Here is a 16,382-nt window from a genome sequence, read left to right on the forward strand (position 1 = left end):
TGAGCAGGGGGTTGGACTAGATGACCTCCTGAGGTCCCTTCCAACTCTATGATTCTATGATGTGGTGGGTCTGGATGCAGAGGGATGGGGCTCATCAGGGGTGTGTGTGGGGGTTCACATACATGGGGATTGGGCAGACGGGGCAGCTCCCCATACACTGACCCCTCCCCCCATGGCTGGTGAGTGATGTGGATAGGAAGCAGGGTGTGTGTGGAGCTTTCTGCAGCTGGGGGATGTTCCCAGGGATGGATCTGACCCAGCCCTTGGAGCAGCCCATGCAGGGGAAGAAGTCCCATCCTCTGCCCCCCAAGCCCAACTCGGACTAGCAAGTGGACATGCCAGGGCATTCCCAGCCCTGCCCCTCCTCAGCTCCAGGCACACTGTCATAAAGAGCAGGAAGGACAGAGTTTCTCTCACATGCCCATCCCTGTACCCATCCCCATGGTGATTTACACCTCTTCCAGCTGCTCCAAGCGCAGAAACGGAGGCACCTGCTGCTGGGGAAGAGTGTGTGACTGCTCTTGTGGCTGCCCTTTGCTTCTCCATCAGAAGTCATTTTTTCTGTGGAAAGCAAATAAATCTGCAGGAAACATGAATTCTGCATGTGTGTAATGGCGCAGAATGCCCTCAGGAATTGTGGGGAGCAAACTGTTTCTCAGGACTGAAGGACATCTACAGAGCGTGGGTGGAACTGAAATACTGTGAGAAAAGAGACCACATTTTTAAAATTGCTATTTGGATCAGTCTCTTATCAGAGTGAACCCCACACAGAATCAGTGTCACTGGGAAACATATCCCCCGCCTCTCTAGATTCAGAGCAACCTCTCTAGGACCAGGTACCCATCACCCCCATGTCCAGGTTAGAACTGGAGACTCTTGGGGGTGTTCCCCAGTCTCTAAAGATGTACTATCTGGATGTCTCCTTTCTGTTTGCCCATTGACATGATGCCCTTCTATGCACAATGGCTCCTTAATGCTGAGAAGAGCTGCCTGTTCCTAGGGAATGTGGGTCCCCGGAGAAGGGGGTCTGAAGCAGGGTGGCTGTATTGCAATCTTCATTTAATTTATTTATTTGATTAATTTTCATAAACAAAAATAAAAAGGTAAATGGCTGACAGCTTGACTGTGTTACCAAACACTTTGTTTCACAGGCTAGCCAATAACATTATTCAATCATACAACTTCACAACTTTTCAAAGCTGCCAAACCCAGACAATATTACACACATAACATGTTGGGGGATAAAAGACACACACACAAGGAACACAGTGTAATCAATCTCACTAGAACCCAGGACGGAGTCGCTGAACAGAGCAATCCCCAGGGTCACTCCGGCCTGGTAGCCAGAAGTGCATTTGCCATGCTCTCTGTCTTCCACCTCCATCTACACACACCACCAAGCAACTGACATGCTGACCACAGGGGAGAGCCTGGCTGAAGGGAAACCAGCCAGCCTGTGGTGGGAATCACCTAAGTTTATAAGGTTGCTGAAAGTGTTAAGCTTAGTTTAGAATGCATTTGCTTTTGTTTTCTCTTGACCAAATCTGACTTGTTATCCTTTGACTTATAATCACTTAAAATCCTTCTATAGTTAATACATTTGTTTGTTTTACCTAAAGCAGTGCATCTGGTTTGAAGTGTGTTGGAGACTCCACTTGGCATAACAAGGCTGGGGCATATCAATTTCTTTGTTAAATCAATGAATTTATAGGAGCTTATATGGTTCACTGAGCTTTACTGAGCATTGTAAAATGGAAGTTCCTAGGGTGGCATCTGGGATTGGGAGTATGGCTGGGGTCATTCTGCTGCATAATCCGAAGAGTGACTGGCTAGAAGCACTCACTCACTCATTCAGTTAGGAGCAACTTGCTTGCTGGAGGCTGTGCGTGAACAGCCCAGGAGTGGGGGTTCTCACAGCAGAGCCGAGTAAGATGGACTCCAGGAGTGGGGGATTGGGTTGACACAGCAGTTCACCTGTCCAGATTGCATTAGGGGAACATCACAAAGGGCAACCAGATGTACAATGGTCCAGAGAGCGAAGCCAGGGGCTACACCTATAAGCCAGCAGGAGATGTGGGGACATGCTTGTGAACAGGGACTCCAAGAGCTTTTCACTGTCCATGTGCTGTGAGCCTGTATTTGAAACACAGGATGTGCAAGTCATATGGCAGAGAATATAAAAGGCAGCTGCAACATCTCCATTTTGTCTTCATTCCTGCTTACCTCTGGATCAACTTCTTTACAATTGAAGCTTTGAAACAAAGGACTGACAGACCCATCCAGGTATTGGATGTAGTCTAGAGGAACTGTACAAGCAAGCAAATTCACCAATACTGCTGAGAATCTGACATATATGGACTTTGAAGTCAGATGTATGTATTTGATTGCTTTGATCATTTAACATCTCTCATCTTGTTTCTTTCCTCGTATAATAAACCTTTAGTTTTAGATAATAAAAGATTGGCTGGCAGCGTGATATTTTTGGGTAAGATTCAAACTAATATTGATCTGGTAATGTGGCTGACCCTTTGGGGATCAGGAGAACTTTTTGCAAAGGGAATAGATTTTTAAATAACATCTCTTTACTAGTTGCTGATTGGGCCTATTTGCTGATTGCGAGCCAGAAACTGATATGCAATAAAGGGGGATGTGTAGATCTTTTCTTTCTTTTTCTTTTGGCGGGGGACAGGATGCAGGGCTTCTTGTTAAGCAGTGTGCGGAATCAGGAAAACTGTTTGTGACTGGCTGGCGAATCTAACTTCAGTATGAGGCACCAGTGTTGGGAGAATCTGTTCTCCTTTTTGCAGCCTGCCCTGAGCTTGGCACTTTTAGCTGGGCTACCCTATGCTCTAGGGTCACAGATGTTAACAGGAGTGTTGTAAGCAAGACACAAGAAGTAATTCTTCTGCTTTACTCCGCGCTAATTAGGCCTCAACTGAAGTATTGTGTCCAGCTCTACGTGTCACGTTTCAGGAAAGATATGGACAAGTTCGAGAAAGTCCAGAGAAAAGCAACAAACATTATTGCAGGCCTAGAAAACATGATCTGTGAGGGAAGATTGAAAAAAATGAGTTTGTTTAGTCTAAAACTAAGGGGGGATGTGATAACAGTTTCAACTACATAAAAGCTGTTACAAGGAGAAGGGAGAAAAATTGTTCTCATTAGCCTCTGAGGATAGCACAAGAAGTAATGGGTTTAAATTGCAAAGGCAGTTTATGTTGGACATTAGGAAAAACTTCCTAACTGTCAGGGTCGTTAAGCGCTGGAATAAATCGCCTAAGGAAGTTGTGGAATCTTTGTCATTGGAGATTGTTAAGAGCAGGTTAGACAAACACCTGTCAGGGATGGGCTAGATAATATTTAATCCTTCCTTGAGATCAGGGGACTGGATTAGAAAACCCCTTGAGGTCCACTCCAGTCCTACATTTCTATGAATCTATTATTATTCGAAATGCAGTACATATACTTGTAAATAGCTCGCAGTGAGCTTTCTTATAATTGCAAATGGGTAATTATATGATTGTCAATTAGCAGTGACATGGTCATAATTCCTCTCTCCATCCAATCCCTCCAGAGCAAAGCTTTGCCACTGATTTTAAAAACTGGATTGCTCCATAAAACCACTTCTACATGGAAGAAGGGATGGAAGCAGAGCTTTCTAACCAAGTTTAACCGAGCTTCCTCCACAACAGCCATTGTGCGAGCTTGGGAACCACTCAATCTATAATAATTCAATCCTACAATGCATGAAAGGGGTAGATGGAGAACCAGTTCTCATTCAATGGAAACCCATGGTGAGGTCGGTGCAGTCATATCCAACAGCCACCAAGATGACTTAACAAAAAGGAAATAGGATTATTAGTCAAGTAGGGAAAATGAAATCCCGCCAGAGATAGGGAGAGCTGGAATTTGTGGAGAGCCAGTCTTGGTTTCTCGCTTGTGCCCCAAAGGAATGTTCTAAAAATATTATTAATTTCTTTTAATACATGAGAAATGGAAACAGGGAGACCCCACAGGACATACAACATTCTGGGAAGGATGGTCATTGTCAGAGCAGGATTAGTGTGAATGAGACTCAGGATATTGAAACACTGATTCCAGTTAAACCAAGTTTATAGCCTGTGAATTTCTCTTCCTTCCTTAGACACATGGCCCCAGCTACTGAACGCTCATAGTCACAGGTGGATGCTGAAGTCCATATGAAGCCCCAGGGACTCTCCACACCACAGGGGACTGGTTGAAGAGCCCAGCCTAGTGGTGTCTGCACAAAAGCCCCCAGTCCGGAGCTGTAATGATACCAGTGTGCTTCTTCCGGATCAGCAAACAGCTGAGTCAGTTTCAGGAAGGGAAACACCCAGTTGCTGCTGCAGGAGGGGCTTAGTTCTGAGCTCAGGAATGTACTTTACCCTGTTACACTGCCCAGAGGGAGCCATGGGTGCAGAGAACTCGGTGGAACGTCTCCAGGATGAAGCTAGTTGTCCCATCTGTCTGAAGTATTTCAGGGAACCTGTCACTCTGGAGTGTGGGCACAATTTCTGCCATGCCTGCATCACCCAGTGCTGGGGATCATCAGGTACAGCCATCTCCTGCCCTCAGTGCAGACAAACTGTGCAACAGAGAAACCTCAGGCCCAATAGGCAGCTGTCAAATGTCATAGAAATAGCCAGACAACTGAGTTTCCAGGCAGGAAAGGGATCAGGAGGGGAGAGGATGTGTGGGGAACACCAGGAGGCTCTGAAACTGTTCTGTGAAGAAGATCAAACTCTCATCTGTGTGGTTTGCCATCTGTCCTGGGCTCACCGAGCTCACACTGTGGTTCCCATAGAGGAGGCTGCCCAGGAGTACAAGGTACAGAATTGCTTATTTGTTTAATGAGTAACAGCTTTGGATTTTAATGACAGGTGTAAGTTGCCTTTCACAGGTGTGACTGCATTGTTCAGATCTGTAAAGCCTGCACTGTATGGAAAATGTTATAAAACGTAAATGATATGGCTGTGTGGCAAAAACAGCAAAAATGAAGACTTTAAAGGTTTCTAATGTGGGAAACGTTTACCTAAGAAGCTGAAACTTTTTCAAACCCAGTTCCCACTGGTGAACAAAGGGAACTATCTACAGGACAGATGCTGTTAAATGAGCAGTGAGATTTAAATCATAGTACCTGCAGGCCAATCTTTGTGAAAGTGTTTCCTTCAGGCTGGGGACCATCAAGTGAAAAAGCTGATGTTGTTTGTTAGAAATAATCAAACAGGTTGTCCCCGGGGGCAGATTGGGGAGACAAAACCCTTTATTGCCTGCTCCTTCCACCTCGATGCTGTGACTGAGCGAAGAAGGGGTTACTTTACAATTCTTTTATCCATAACAGTATGTAAATGTATACATTTCCAGCAACTCCCCATAGACCCTTATTTGGTTACATCGACACCTATAAAATGAATATTAATAACTACATAATGAATATAATTATACCCGCCCCCGTTTGTTGTTTACAGGATTACAGAGGGCAGGCACATCACCCTAAAACCTATCAATTTTACACTGACATTCTTTAAAGTAAAGGCATGCCAGGGGCAGAAGGAAGATAATGCTTTCTTCCCACTATAAAATCTTGCACAGAAACAGCAATAGGCTCATCCCCTACACAGATGGCCAGAAAAGGGAGGAGAAGAAGAGAGATAACAGACACTAACTAAACATTCACACCAATGTAAGAGAAACAAGGCTTGTCCTTGCCATGACCCCGTTCCCTGTAATTTAGGCCTGGCCACTTGTCCAGCTTTTAACTCTTTACTCTCCTACATCGTTGTTACTGTTTTGTATCATGGCATTCATTATTATTGTTATTTGCATCCCAGTAGCCACTACAGACCCCAAAATGAGATATGAACTTGATTCTGCTGGACCCTGCACAAAATTGTATGAGGCACAATCCCTGCTCTGAGCAAATTACAAGCTAATCCGACAAGAAAAATACAGGGTGGGAGGGGAAACTGAGGCCCAGAAAGAGAAAGTTATTTGCTTAAGGTCATCCAGCAGGACAGTGGCAGGGGAGAAAATAGAAGACAGGTCTCTCAAGGCCCACACCAGTGCTCCAACCACGAGACCATGTGGTTGCCGCTCTAGAAGACCTAGAAGTGATGCAGTCTCTTAGAAGGGGAAAAAATCCTTGAGAAAGGACCCAAGCCAGCAAGGAGATGAAGTTTCTTCTTGGGATTCTGAATTCCATTGTTGCTCCATGAGGGGTTAAACCTAGATGCTGGTGTGCATTAGAGGAACTCACTGTTCTAAACATGGTGTGGCCCCTAAGAACCTTGAGCTGATGCACTAGAGGGCTCCAGGTAGCGCAGGTTCATGTCAGGTATCATTTGGATTAAACCTGATTGCAGCCAAAGTAACCCCTGGATGGTGCTGCCTTGCGTCAGTCTGAAGGACCAGCCAAAGTGGTTCCATTAGTCCATATGCTGCTATCCTATAATGTGGCTTTGCTGAGAACTGTAGCAGAGCCACCCAGTGGCATTGCTACTGAAAGGTTCAGGACAGCACTAGGGCAAACCCCAACCAATCGTCACAAAAATCAACATGTCTAAAATGGTTTGTCCACTTTTGTTTCCAACCAGTCCAATCCCCAGAAGTTCAGGACTGAAAAGTCAATGGGAGTTGGGCTTCTATGAGAATTCCAGCTACATTTTCTAACCATTGGGGCTTCTGGGATTTGAATCAATTTGTTGGCTAAACCTTCTCTAACACAGGTTATTTCACACTGTGAAAGATCAATCCAAGGGTGTGACCCCAGTTTCGTGTTGCTATAAATCAGTGGAGAAACAAGGTCAAATAATTTCAGCGTCTGAATATAAAATACTGTCTGTCTCCACTAATATGACCCACTTCCTTAGTATTTCAGCTGTCATAAATCCACTAGATTCTCCTTTCATCAGTAGAGTCAGTTTTTTTGGTTGAAAAAGATCCCCTCCCCCCACTCTCACCCCTAAAAATTAAAATCAAACCCAAATCATTTCTGTTGATTCAGGAAAAAATCCAGATCCATTTGAAGATTCTGAGAGAAGAGAGAGAAACATTGCTGGGATTTAAATTGAGTAGAGAGAAGAGAAGCCAGGAGTATCTGGTAGGTTCCTGTTGTTAGTAACCTGCTTTGACATGGGGTACAAGGCTTGTTTGTAAGCAGATTCCTTTGTGGCCTCAGGGAATGTAGGCTTTTGTCTGTTGCTCCATGACCACGGCTGCTCTATGTGTGTGCACACATGTGCACACACCTCTGCACAGACAGCCTGAAAAATCCTCTTCTCCATATACAGAGTGTAAGCTTTCATTTCTGGTAATTAATCAATTCCAGCTTTTGTGGCTTTGATGAATCTTGAGAATGTGAACTATATGTATCCAATGCTCAGCTCTCTGAAGATAACAGAACTTTTCATTGGCTGGAAATTGGGAACAAATGGGTCAAAACAAAAATAATTTTAAAAAAATTGAGCAAATAAAATATTTCATTTTTTCTTGGGCAAAATGTTTTGTTTCAATTTTGACCATGAAAAAGATGGACATTTTCAAACAAAAACTAACTTGAAATTGAAAAATCAAAATATTTTCTTGGGGTTTTTTTCCCCATGAATTTTTATTTATTAATTTATTTACCCAAAACATTGGGTGAAATTAACAGGAATTCATGATATGTTTCAGGGCTAACAAAATCTGCATTTTACTTGCAAAAAGGTTTAGTGCAGAAAACTTCACCCAGCTCTAGTACTGAGCTGTGCCTCCTGCTGCCTTGGATCGACATTTTTAAAGGCCCGTTGTAACTCAATATCCTAACTATGTCAGACATGAGAATATCCCTTTAAGAGATCTAGGGACCAAACTGGAAGGTGTGAGAAAATCCTCTTTCTAGTAACCACAGGTCTCAGGTAGGTGTTAGATGTCTTAGAATGTGCAAAGAAATTCTCCCACCTACATACTCCACACTCCATGAAAGGTTACCAGTTTTCAACCATGTCCCTGAGCAGCCCTTTCCCTATTATTTTTAATAGAAAAAGACACAAACTGAGAGGGAGAAGATTGTATCTGAATTTCAACAACTGAGGAAGTTCCTGGTGGAACAAGAACAACTCCTACTGGCCCAGCTGGAAAACCTGGATAAGAAGATTATGATGATAGAGAATGAAAATCTCGCTAAACTCTCTGAGGAGATTTCCTGTCTCGGTGAACTGATCAGTGAGACAGAGGGGAAGTGCCAGAAGCCAGCAAGTGAATTCCTGCAGGTGAGAAATAACTCAGATCCCTCCATAGGGACAGGACAGCTCCTGAGTCATGGGCACTGGAGTCCAACAGTCAGTGCAACTCAGTGAGAGAATTCCTGAAATGTGAATTCCTATTTTTCCTTGAAGAATTAGATACACAGAGATATTAGCGATGGAAGAGCCCCACTAGCTGAGCTAATCATGGTCCTGGAGTCAGGTCAGGGCCTCTTTTCCCAAGATTTGCAAAATCCTTTCCCTGGGATCCCCAGTGTGTTTCAAGTGGGTCTGAGATTCTTTTTCTCTCTCTTTTCCCTCCAGGATGTCAGAAGCACCTTGAGCAGGTACGTGGTTCCTTCTCACTCCCACACATGCTGTGAAAGAGCTAGGGAAGCATGTTAATACCACATCTTCCCAGGTCTACACAGCAAAATATGTGGGGCAGGGTCACATTTTGGGTACAAATCTCTCTGATGAACTTAATCCTGAGGTTCTCATCTTTTCAGAGAAGACTCTGGAATTCTCTGTTCAGTGGAAAATATTGATCTAAAGTATTTCCTAGAGATGCTACATGTCTGGAGGACAGGCTGCCTCAGGATTCTGGGAATGAAATATAGTCTTTCACTGTTGGGAAACTGCAGTCCAAGCCAGGTCAGCAGAGAGCAAAAGTCTCTCTCACCTGAGGAGTAAGGAGACCTGTGTGGAATGAGCTGGGGTGGAGGGAGTTGGTGTATCAGTCTAGTTCCCTAGTGAACAGATTTCTACAACACTGAACGTGGGAACCTCCAGTCCATCAGAGCATGGAGGCCATCAAGTGAACTGGCCATAGAGACTCAATTCCCCTTTTATCCCCAGAGCTGGTCTCTCCAGGCCAGAGTTGAAGAATATTAAGGGGACCTTTGGGGGAAAGATGGACTGCTATGGACTGTGCTTCAACGGCTCTGGGAGAAGTAGAAAAATTCTAACTCCAGGTTCATTAGAATAACAACTTCAAATAACAGGAAATTATAATGAGTCACTAATAGAAATAATATACATTGAAATTGTTTCTCTCCAGCTATGAAAAGGGGAAGTTCCAGGAGCCAGTGGAGATTTCTCCTGAACTAGAAAACAGCATCAGTGATTTCTCCCAGAAAAATATTACTCTAATGGAGACTTTGAGGAAAATCAAAGGTACTGAGAAGGGATCAAGGAGGGGAAATTGGCATGAGCCTCTGAGACTGAGAGAGGAGACAGGCTCTGGCCACTTGATTCATAAATACTTCAGAAGAGTTCCAGAGGGGTAGCCGTGTTAGTCTGTATACAGCAAAAACAACGAGAGTTCTGTAGCACTTAAAGACTAACAAATTTAATTTCTGCAGGCATAAGCTTTCGTGGGCTTCAACCCACTTCGTCAGATGCAGCTGGTAGAAATAATACAACAAATATAGGTAACACATATAGAAGGCAACATATATATATCCAATATCCATATACATATGTTCCCTCTTATATGTGTTACCTATATTTGTTGTATTATTTCTACCAACTGCATCTGAAGAAGTGGGTTGAAGCCCACGAAAGCTTATGCCTGCTGAAATTAAATTTGTTAGTCTTTAAGTGCTACAGAACTCTCATTGTTTTTGATAAATACTTTACATATCTATTTAATAAAGGTGGAAAGTAGTGCAGCTGAGCAGGTGTAACAGGGGCCCAGGTGTCAGGATATGTCATATTAATTCTTGACTTACTAAAGGTCACAACATTAAGGCCCAAATTTAGCAAAATGGCCTATATTTGGAGTTCCTGATTTTCTCTTCCAACTACAGAACTTGCAAATCCCACGGGGGTCACAGAATTACAGGGGTGCTGCTCTGGCTGTATCTCAGGTCTTCCCTAGCCTCTGCCAAAGTCTGCATGGGCCTCTGCAGCCAGTGAATTGGGGACTCACAAATTGGCCCCCTCTATCCCTTTCCTAGTTCAGGGATTAATCTGATCCATTGAATCAACCCTCTCCCTGCTTGAATTTCCACACTTATGAAATAATTTTACTATTATATGTATTTCAGTTTATAGAGGATGAGGGCCCCATTGTGCTAAGCTCTGCATTGATGTTGAGTAAATAAACCCAAAGAACTTACTATTAAGAGCTCTGATGCTGCAAATTCTTAGCATCCCATTAATGTCAAAGGGATGAAAATGCATAAAATTATATTTACACTGAAGTCTTTGCAGAATCTGAGTCTAGGGTCTGACAAAATACAATAGGTGAATGAGCAAAGAAGCTGGGATCTGGAGGGTGGGAGGTGATGATGAGGGAAAAGTAAATATTTCTTAAAGGTTGTATCTCCTAGGATGGTTGTGACTGAGGCTTAATAACTGTTGATTCCATTGCTGTGAGATGCTGAATCAAAGAAGAAAAAGAAGGTGTCAGATTAGCTTATATTTATATTAAATATGAGTGTGTCTGTCCCTCTGTCTTTCTCTGTCATAATTAAAACACAGCTATATCAGTTGAGTGGGAATGATGTTATAAATAGGATAGCCTGAAATCTCATCTCTTTTATCCTCCAGATACATTGTGCTCTGAACTCAAGGCAAAAATCGAGGAAACCCTACGATCATACAGACAGGGTGAGATTTCACATTATCTTTAAATTAGGAGAAAATTCCCAACCAGCCCAACACCAGCCATGACACACACAATGCTAAAAACAATTCACTCATAAGAAGATCCCGAGCTGAAGTCACACAAGCAATCCTGATGTCAACCTTAGTGCTGAATTCATGCCTACGCCAATGAACAGAAACATTCTCACTGACCAGCATCCAAACACCCTTAAGTCTGACCCAGGGGTTTTCATAGGCATTCCTAGACCTTTTAATATTACACTGAGAGGAATGAGTAGAGAGATCTTTCGCCTGTGGGCTGACATGTCCCACTCCTTTACCCCTGTAGAGGGGGTTTCCACAATCACTCTTCTGCAACATCCTACCTTTTCTTTGACAGGGCTGGGCTTCCCCATTGAGGCTGGTAACTGTTTCATGAATTGGGGAGATGCTGTCCCACTGATATATAGCCATGTAATAATTATAGTAGAAATTAGAAGATAAAGGAGTGAGGAATTGAGAGCAGAAATAGAAGAGATCTGTAGACCTAGCTTTATAAGAATAGCTTAAGAAGTTAGCATTAGTATAAGGTTTTATAGCGTGAGTAGGAATAGTTACTTGATGAATTTAGCGTATGTAAGTAAACTAACAGTGACCTTAAGTTCCAAGCTGGCACAAGGCTTTGTTTATTGTTTTCTAATAAGTGTTGCAACTGCTGATAGTAAGTAACTGCAAGAAGGCAGTTTGTACCAGTTTAGGGTATTTTGGAGGGGAATATCAGCAGATGCCTAACCACAGGTAAGCATAGTAATCCAATCAACATATATGTTAATGAGCTTAACCTAATTAATAGACTAATCTATACAACAGTACATTTGTGAACCACAGTTACAGACACCAGCACCTCCTCCCTTCTCTCTGGATTGGAGATGGGTACACCACACCTCCTACCTGCTGGACTTAAGTGGCTGTTCCCCCCATGTGCATCACCCTCACTGTTCTCCGGCCTGGGAATGGAGAATGTATTTAGGGGATGGAGCTTTCCTCTGGGTTTTAAAGCTGGAACCTGCTTCCTCTGCTCTCTCCACACTAAAAGTTTGACACCTTCCTTGCTGTGTCTCTGCTTCTGGGAATGGAGCAACCCCAGCAGAGGGAGCAGGGACTTGAAACTTGGAGAAACAAATGAGAAACTAATGAAGTGGCTCACATTACACAGAATTAGAATCTTCAGTGATGGCTCTGCTCAGTCTCAGGTGCCCAGGACAGAGGCAGCTCCCTGGAATCCAGGACTGTCCCAGCCAGAACAGGGCTGCTGGGACGTGTACGAAAAGGTCCCAGCCTCCCCCAGGGGTGAGCTCTGCCTCTAATGCTCTGATTCTCTCTCCTCAGTGAAAGTGACTCTGGATCCAGACACAGCTCATCCCAACCTCATCCTGTCTGAAGATTGGAAAACTGTGAAATGGGGGAAGAAATGGCATAATGTGCCTGAGGATCCTGAGAGATTTGACTCTAGGGCCTGTGTACTGGGCTGTGAGGGATTCACCTCAGGGAGACATTACTGGGAGGTGGAGGTGGGGGATGGGGTACTCTGGGCTGTGGGGGTGGCCAGAGAGTCTGTGAGGAGGAAAGGATGGATCAGTCCTAACCCTGAGGGGGGGATTTGGGCCATGGGACAGTGGGAAGAGCAGTTCCAGGCTCTTACCTCCCCTGAGAGCCCCCTGCCCTTGAGCTGGGTCCCTAGGAAGATCAGGGTTTCTCTGGACTATGAACGGGGGCAGGTGACATTTTTTGATGCTGGTAATGAGGCCCCGATCTTCACTTTCCCACCAGCCTCTTTCACTGGGGAGAAAATCTGCCCCTGGCTCTGGGTGGGGCCAGGATCCCAGCTCAGACTGTGTCATTGAGACATGGGGGAGTATACCCTGGGGAATCTCAGATTAGCCTCTCTAGCCACCAACATCTGATTCCTTTTGACCCTGGAGGACTCCTGTGTTCTTGCAGACATTCCACCATGCAGTCTCTGGGACTTCGAAGGCTCCATGGACCCTCTGGAATGTCCAACCATAGATAGCAGGGCGAGATCGAGGGGGAGAAGCCAATCTCACTGACCCATTGCCCTGTGGATTTGGCAGATCCTTTCTCACTGTCCTCTGTGGTCCAGGAGAACTCTGGGGATCCCATCTAAGACTATCAGTGAGACAGAGGGGGTAGAGGGGAATAGCTAGGATTACCATATTTCACGTTCCCAAAAAGAGGACACTGCTGGAGGAGGAAGGGGGAGGGGAACAGTTGGAAGTGCCAGAGAAAGTACCTGCAGTAGGGGTACTCACTGGAAGTGGAGGGCAGTGTTGCTCCTTGTTACGGTGGCAGAGCAGCTGGTGCCAGCCCAGGATGCAGCAACAGCCATCAGTCAGTGCCTCCCTGTGGGACCTCGTCCCCAGGGCTGGGAGCTGGGGCCTGGGTAGGGATGGGGGGATCCAGCAGCTGTGGCTTGCATGGGAATGGACCAAACAGCTGTGGCTGCAAGGAAAGACCAATCAGTAAGCAGACCAATCAGGGCCCTTTCTAAGCTGCAGCTTGTCTGCTCTGCCAAACCTTCCAGACATTGCCTGTTATTTGAAAAATCTGCCCATACAGAAAAAGAAAGCTCAAGAAAGAGGCTATGTCCTGGAAAACCCGGACATATGGTAACCTTAGGAGTAACCCACTGGGAATGAAAACAATGGCCTTCTCTAGCCTCACTCATCCCAATCTCTATGACCCTGGACGACTCCAATCTACCTAGCCCTCTATTTCCTCTTTTCTGTGGGCCCTGGAATCTTTTCCCCCTCACTCCCTGGAGCACCAGGGATGGGAAGAGGAAGGGGAGTGAAGAACCCCTGGAGCTGCAAGAGGCAGGGGTATGTGTGGGGGCTGGAGGGTCAGGAGAGCTGGCAACACCGTGACATTGTCACACTTGCATGAGGAATGGGCAGGAGGAATTCAACAATCAAAAGATGGTCCAAAATTCATTGTATAATTTTTTTAAAAATCTCATAATTTTGGGTCCATTTTTGGGGGGTTAGACTCAGGATTTTTAAACTTTTGCGGCTGGCAATGCTGGAAGAGACAGGGACAGAGCAGCTTTTACCAGTGGAAACAGAAGCAGCAAGAAGAAAAGGTGAATCAAAGTAAAACAAGAACAAACAGAGAGTCCTGCAGAAAGTGTGAAAACTAGAAATGAAAAGAATAAAAGGAAAACACCCGTGAGAGGGAAAAGAGACAGGGGGTATTGAAAGAGGAAGGGATAAAATCGGGGAAAAGAATGGAAAATTTTAGAGGGAATAATCTGTGACTGAAATTAGAGGACTATTGAGGAAACACAGAGAGAGATAAACCGGGATCAGAAATAATGAATAAAAATCAGCAATATGAAAGGGAGAAGAAAAGGACACACGAGAGAGATTTATAAAATGTTAATGGAAGAGTAAACTGTAACTCACTAATTCCATACATTAGTTCCCGGACATTGGTACTACTACAGTGCCATTAGAAGACTGTTCTCAATATCCATGGATCGCTTTTCCATATGCTATGGTTATTAAAGCTTCTTAACTCCTTTTAACTTTGACAAGTCCTTACTGTAAAGTATTAAAAACAGCTCTTGTTTGTTCCTTTTTAATTTCAAGATGCAACTTTTGAGGACAGAGTCATGGGATTTGCTTCCCCACTTGGTTGTTTCACCCCAGGCCAACCCACAACTCCGGATCCTGGCCCAGGAACCCTGCGTGTGGCAGCCTTTTGCTGTGTCTCCCCCAACTCCTCTGTGGATTTCCCTGGGCCACTTCCCTGCAGCCCCAGTACCGTTTCTGCCCTCGTGTCAGGGCATTCAGCTCTGCTGAGTCCCAGCAGCCAGCCACTGCTCTGTCTATGGTGCTGACAGTCCTCCCTCTTCACACCCTTGGGAGCATTCTTCTTGCTCTGCTCTGCAGCTCCCTTTTATATTGGCCTTCTGGACCCTGATTGGCTGCCACGCAGCCCCTTCCTATTGGCTACCTATTGTACAGCCTCTCCAAAGGCCCTCCAAAGCCTTTCAAGGCCACTATGGGGCAGGCACCCTGCCACACTCAAGTTCTCATATTGCGGTGTGAAAGTCCAACACACAAATGTTCCTTTAACATACCACTCCCCTCTCCCTCCACCACACCCACTCTCTGTTGTTCTTAGTCAGTGACAACTCAGAATTCAGAGGTGCATTTTCATGAGTTCACCTCCCACCCCAGTGTGGGGTGGAAGAAGTGGAGCAATGCTTCAGCAGCTGCTGCTGCACCATTCACTCTGTGTTGCTGCCTGCTGCCGCCACTATGCCATCATTCACTTTGGTGCTGGTGTTATCTGGGAATTTCTGAAAGCAAAACTATGGTAATTTCTATTTTCCCCTCTCCAGGCAGTTTCAGGAATAACTCAATCAGGACACAGCTCCTCCATCCGATAAATGATTGGCACAAACATCAGTGCTTTCACCCAAAACAAAAATAATTTCTTATTAAGTCTACAGCACGCATCTAAAGCAGCAATAGTCTAGAGCAACCCAAAGTCTGAGATGGTGTTGAGTGGCTAGTGGTAAATTTCCAGTGACCAGCCTTTTAGTTGCTGAGGAGTGGGAAGTCAGCCTCTGAGCTCATAGAAAACTTCTCCGAACTTCTCCAACTTACATACTCTGACATCTTTTTATAGGTTGCTCAGAACAAAGCACATAACCTCATAGTAACCCCTTGCAAATTAACAATTTTCCTAACATCAGTAAGCAGTTCCTAGTCATAACATCAGCAAAAACTCTTAATCGGGAACACCTAGATCCAAGGTCAGCTATCCACACTTCCACTCATTCTCATTGTCCTTCCAGTTTTACTGTATCCTTATCAGCAAAACTGCAGCTGCATCTATTTTGTTATACTCACACAAAGCTCAAGTTATTCCCAACTACATGATGTTCTCACTTCCAGTTAATGGTGGCTGAATGCACAAAAGACCTGCCATTTTGTCAAGTCTAATTCTCTCATAATACTGGCCGCTGCACTGTCAATCACTCTGACACTGAACCATTGATGTCTGTGTTATTGTTCACTCTTCCACTGGTCACTGCACTGTCAATCTCTTTGCCACTGCCACAGACTTGGTTGTCAGTGATTTCAGCTCTAGCAAAATGAAAGACTCCCAGCTGAGTTTAATCAGCTGTGTTATTAAATAGTAGATAGGAGAATGGTCAAATGGTATTGAGAACTCTTTGAGCATCACCAAGCACAAGCACCAATCCTCACCCTCAGTTTTCTCCACTGGTCTTTGGCACCCTTGCTCCTTGCTTATTGAGTTCAGTTCTGTTGAGGATGAGTGCCCTCAGTCAGGGTGTGCCAAGGACAATTCAGCTGTCCTTTATTCAAACAACAAAGGAAACAGCACTTTATTATTTTGGCACACAATAACAAAGTAATTTGCAATCCAACACTAGCCACAAATCATCATTTGGGCAAAGCAACCCCATCATACTGTGCACCTAGGCAGAATGGG

General features: G+C 44.6%; 1 protein-coding gene across 2 annotated transcripts; it reads left to right on the forward strand.

Annotated features, from left to right (window-relative positions):
- The first annotated feature begins 4,345 nt into the window (after positions 1-4,345).
- LOC137161868 (E3 ubiquitin-protein ligase TRIM39-like) lies at positions 4,346-12,865 on the forward strand. 2 transcript variants are annotated; one of them, XM_067561380.1, is made up of 7 exons: positions 4,346-4,848; positions 7,025-7,120; positions 8,040-8,270; positions 8,568-8,590; positions 9,304-9,419; positions 10,800-10,859; positions 12,225-12,865. In XM_067561380.1, exons 1-7 carry the CDS (start codon positions 4,396-4,398, stop codon positions 12,737-12,739), a joined length of 1,494 nt encoding a protein of 497 aa, XP_067417481.1. In that variant the 5' UTR covers positions 4,346-4,395; the 3' UTR covers positions 12,740-12,865. The 2 variants fall into 2 exon arrangements, with proteins under 2 accessions (XP_067417481.1, XP_067417482.1); XM_067561381.1 differs by having other exon boundaries at positions 4,443-4,573.
- Positions 12,866-16,382: the final 3,517 nt, after the last annotated feature.

This window comes from Emydura macquarii, unplaced genomic scaffold (genome assembly GCF_026122565.2).
Source record: "Emydura macquarii macquarii isolate MOO-44397 ecotype Brisbane River unplaced genomic scaffold, CSIRO-AGI_Emac_v2 contig_2393, whole genome shotgun sequence".
NCBI classification, from domain to species: domain Eukaryota; kingdom Metazoa; phylum Chordata; order Testudines; family Chelidae; genus Emydura; species Emydura macquarii.

Coding starts and splice junctions, on each gene's coding strand:
- LOC137161868 (XM_067561380.1), top strand. CDS start 4,396: ATGTACTTTACCCTGTTACACTGCCCAGAGGGAGCCATGGGTGCAGAG. Junction 4,849..7,024: donor AGGCTGCCCAGGAGTACAAG/GTACAGAATTGC, acceptor CTGTTGATTCAG/GAAAAAATCCAGATCCATTT. Junction 7,121..8,039: donor AGAGAAGCCAGGAGTATCTG/GTAGGTTCCTGT, acceptor TATTTTTAATAG/AAAAAGACACAAACTGAGAG.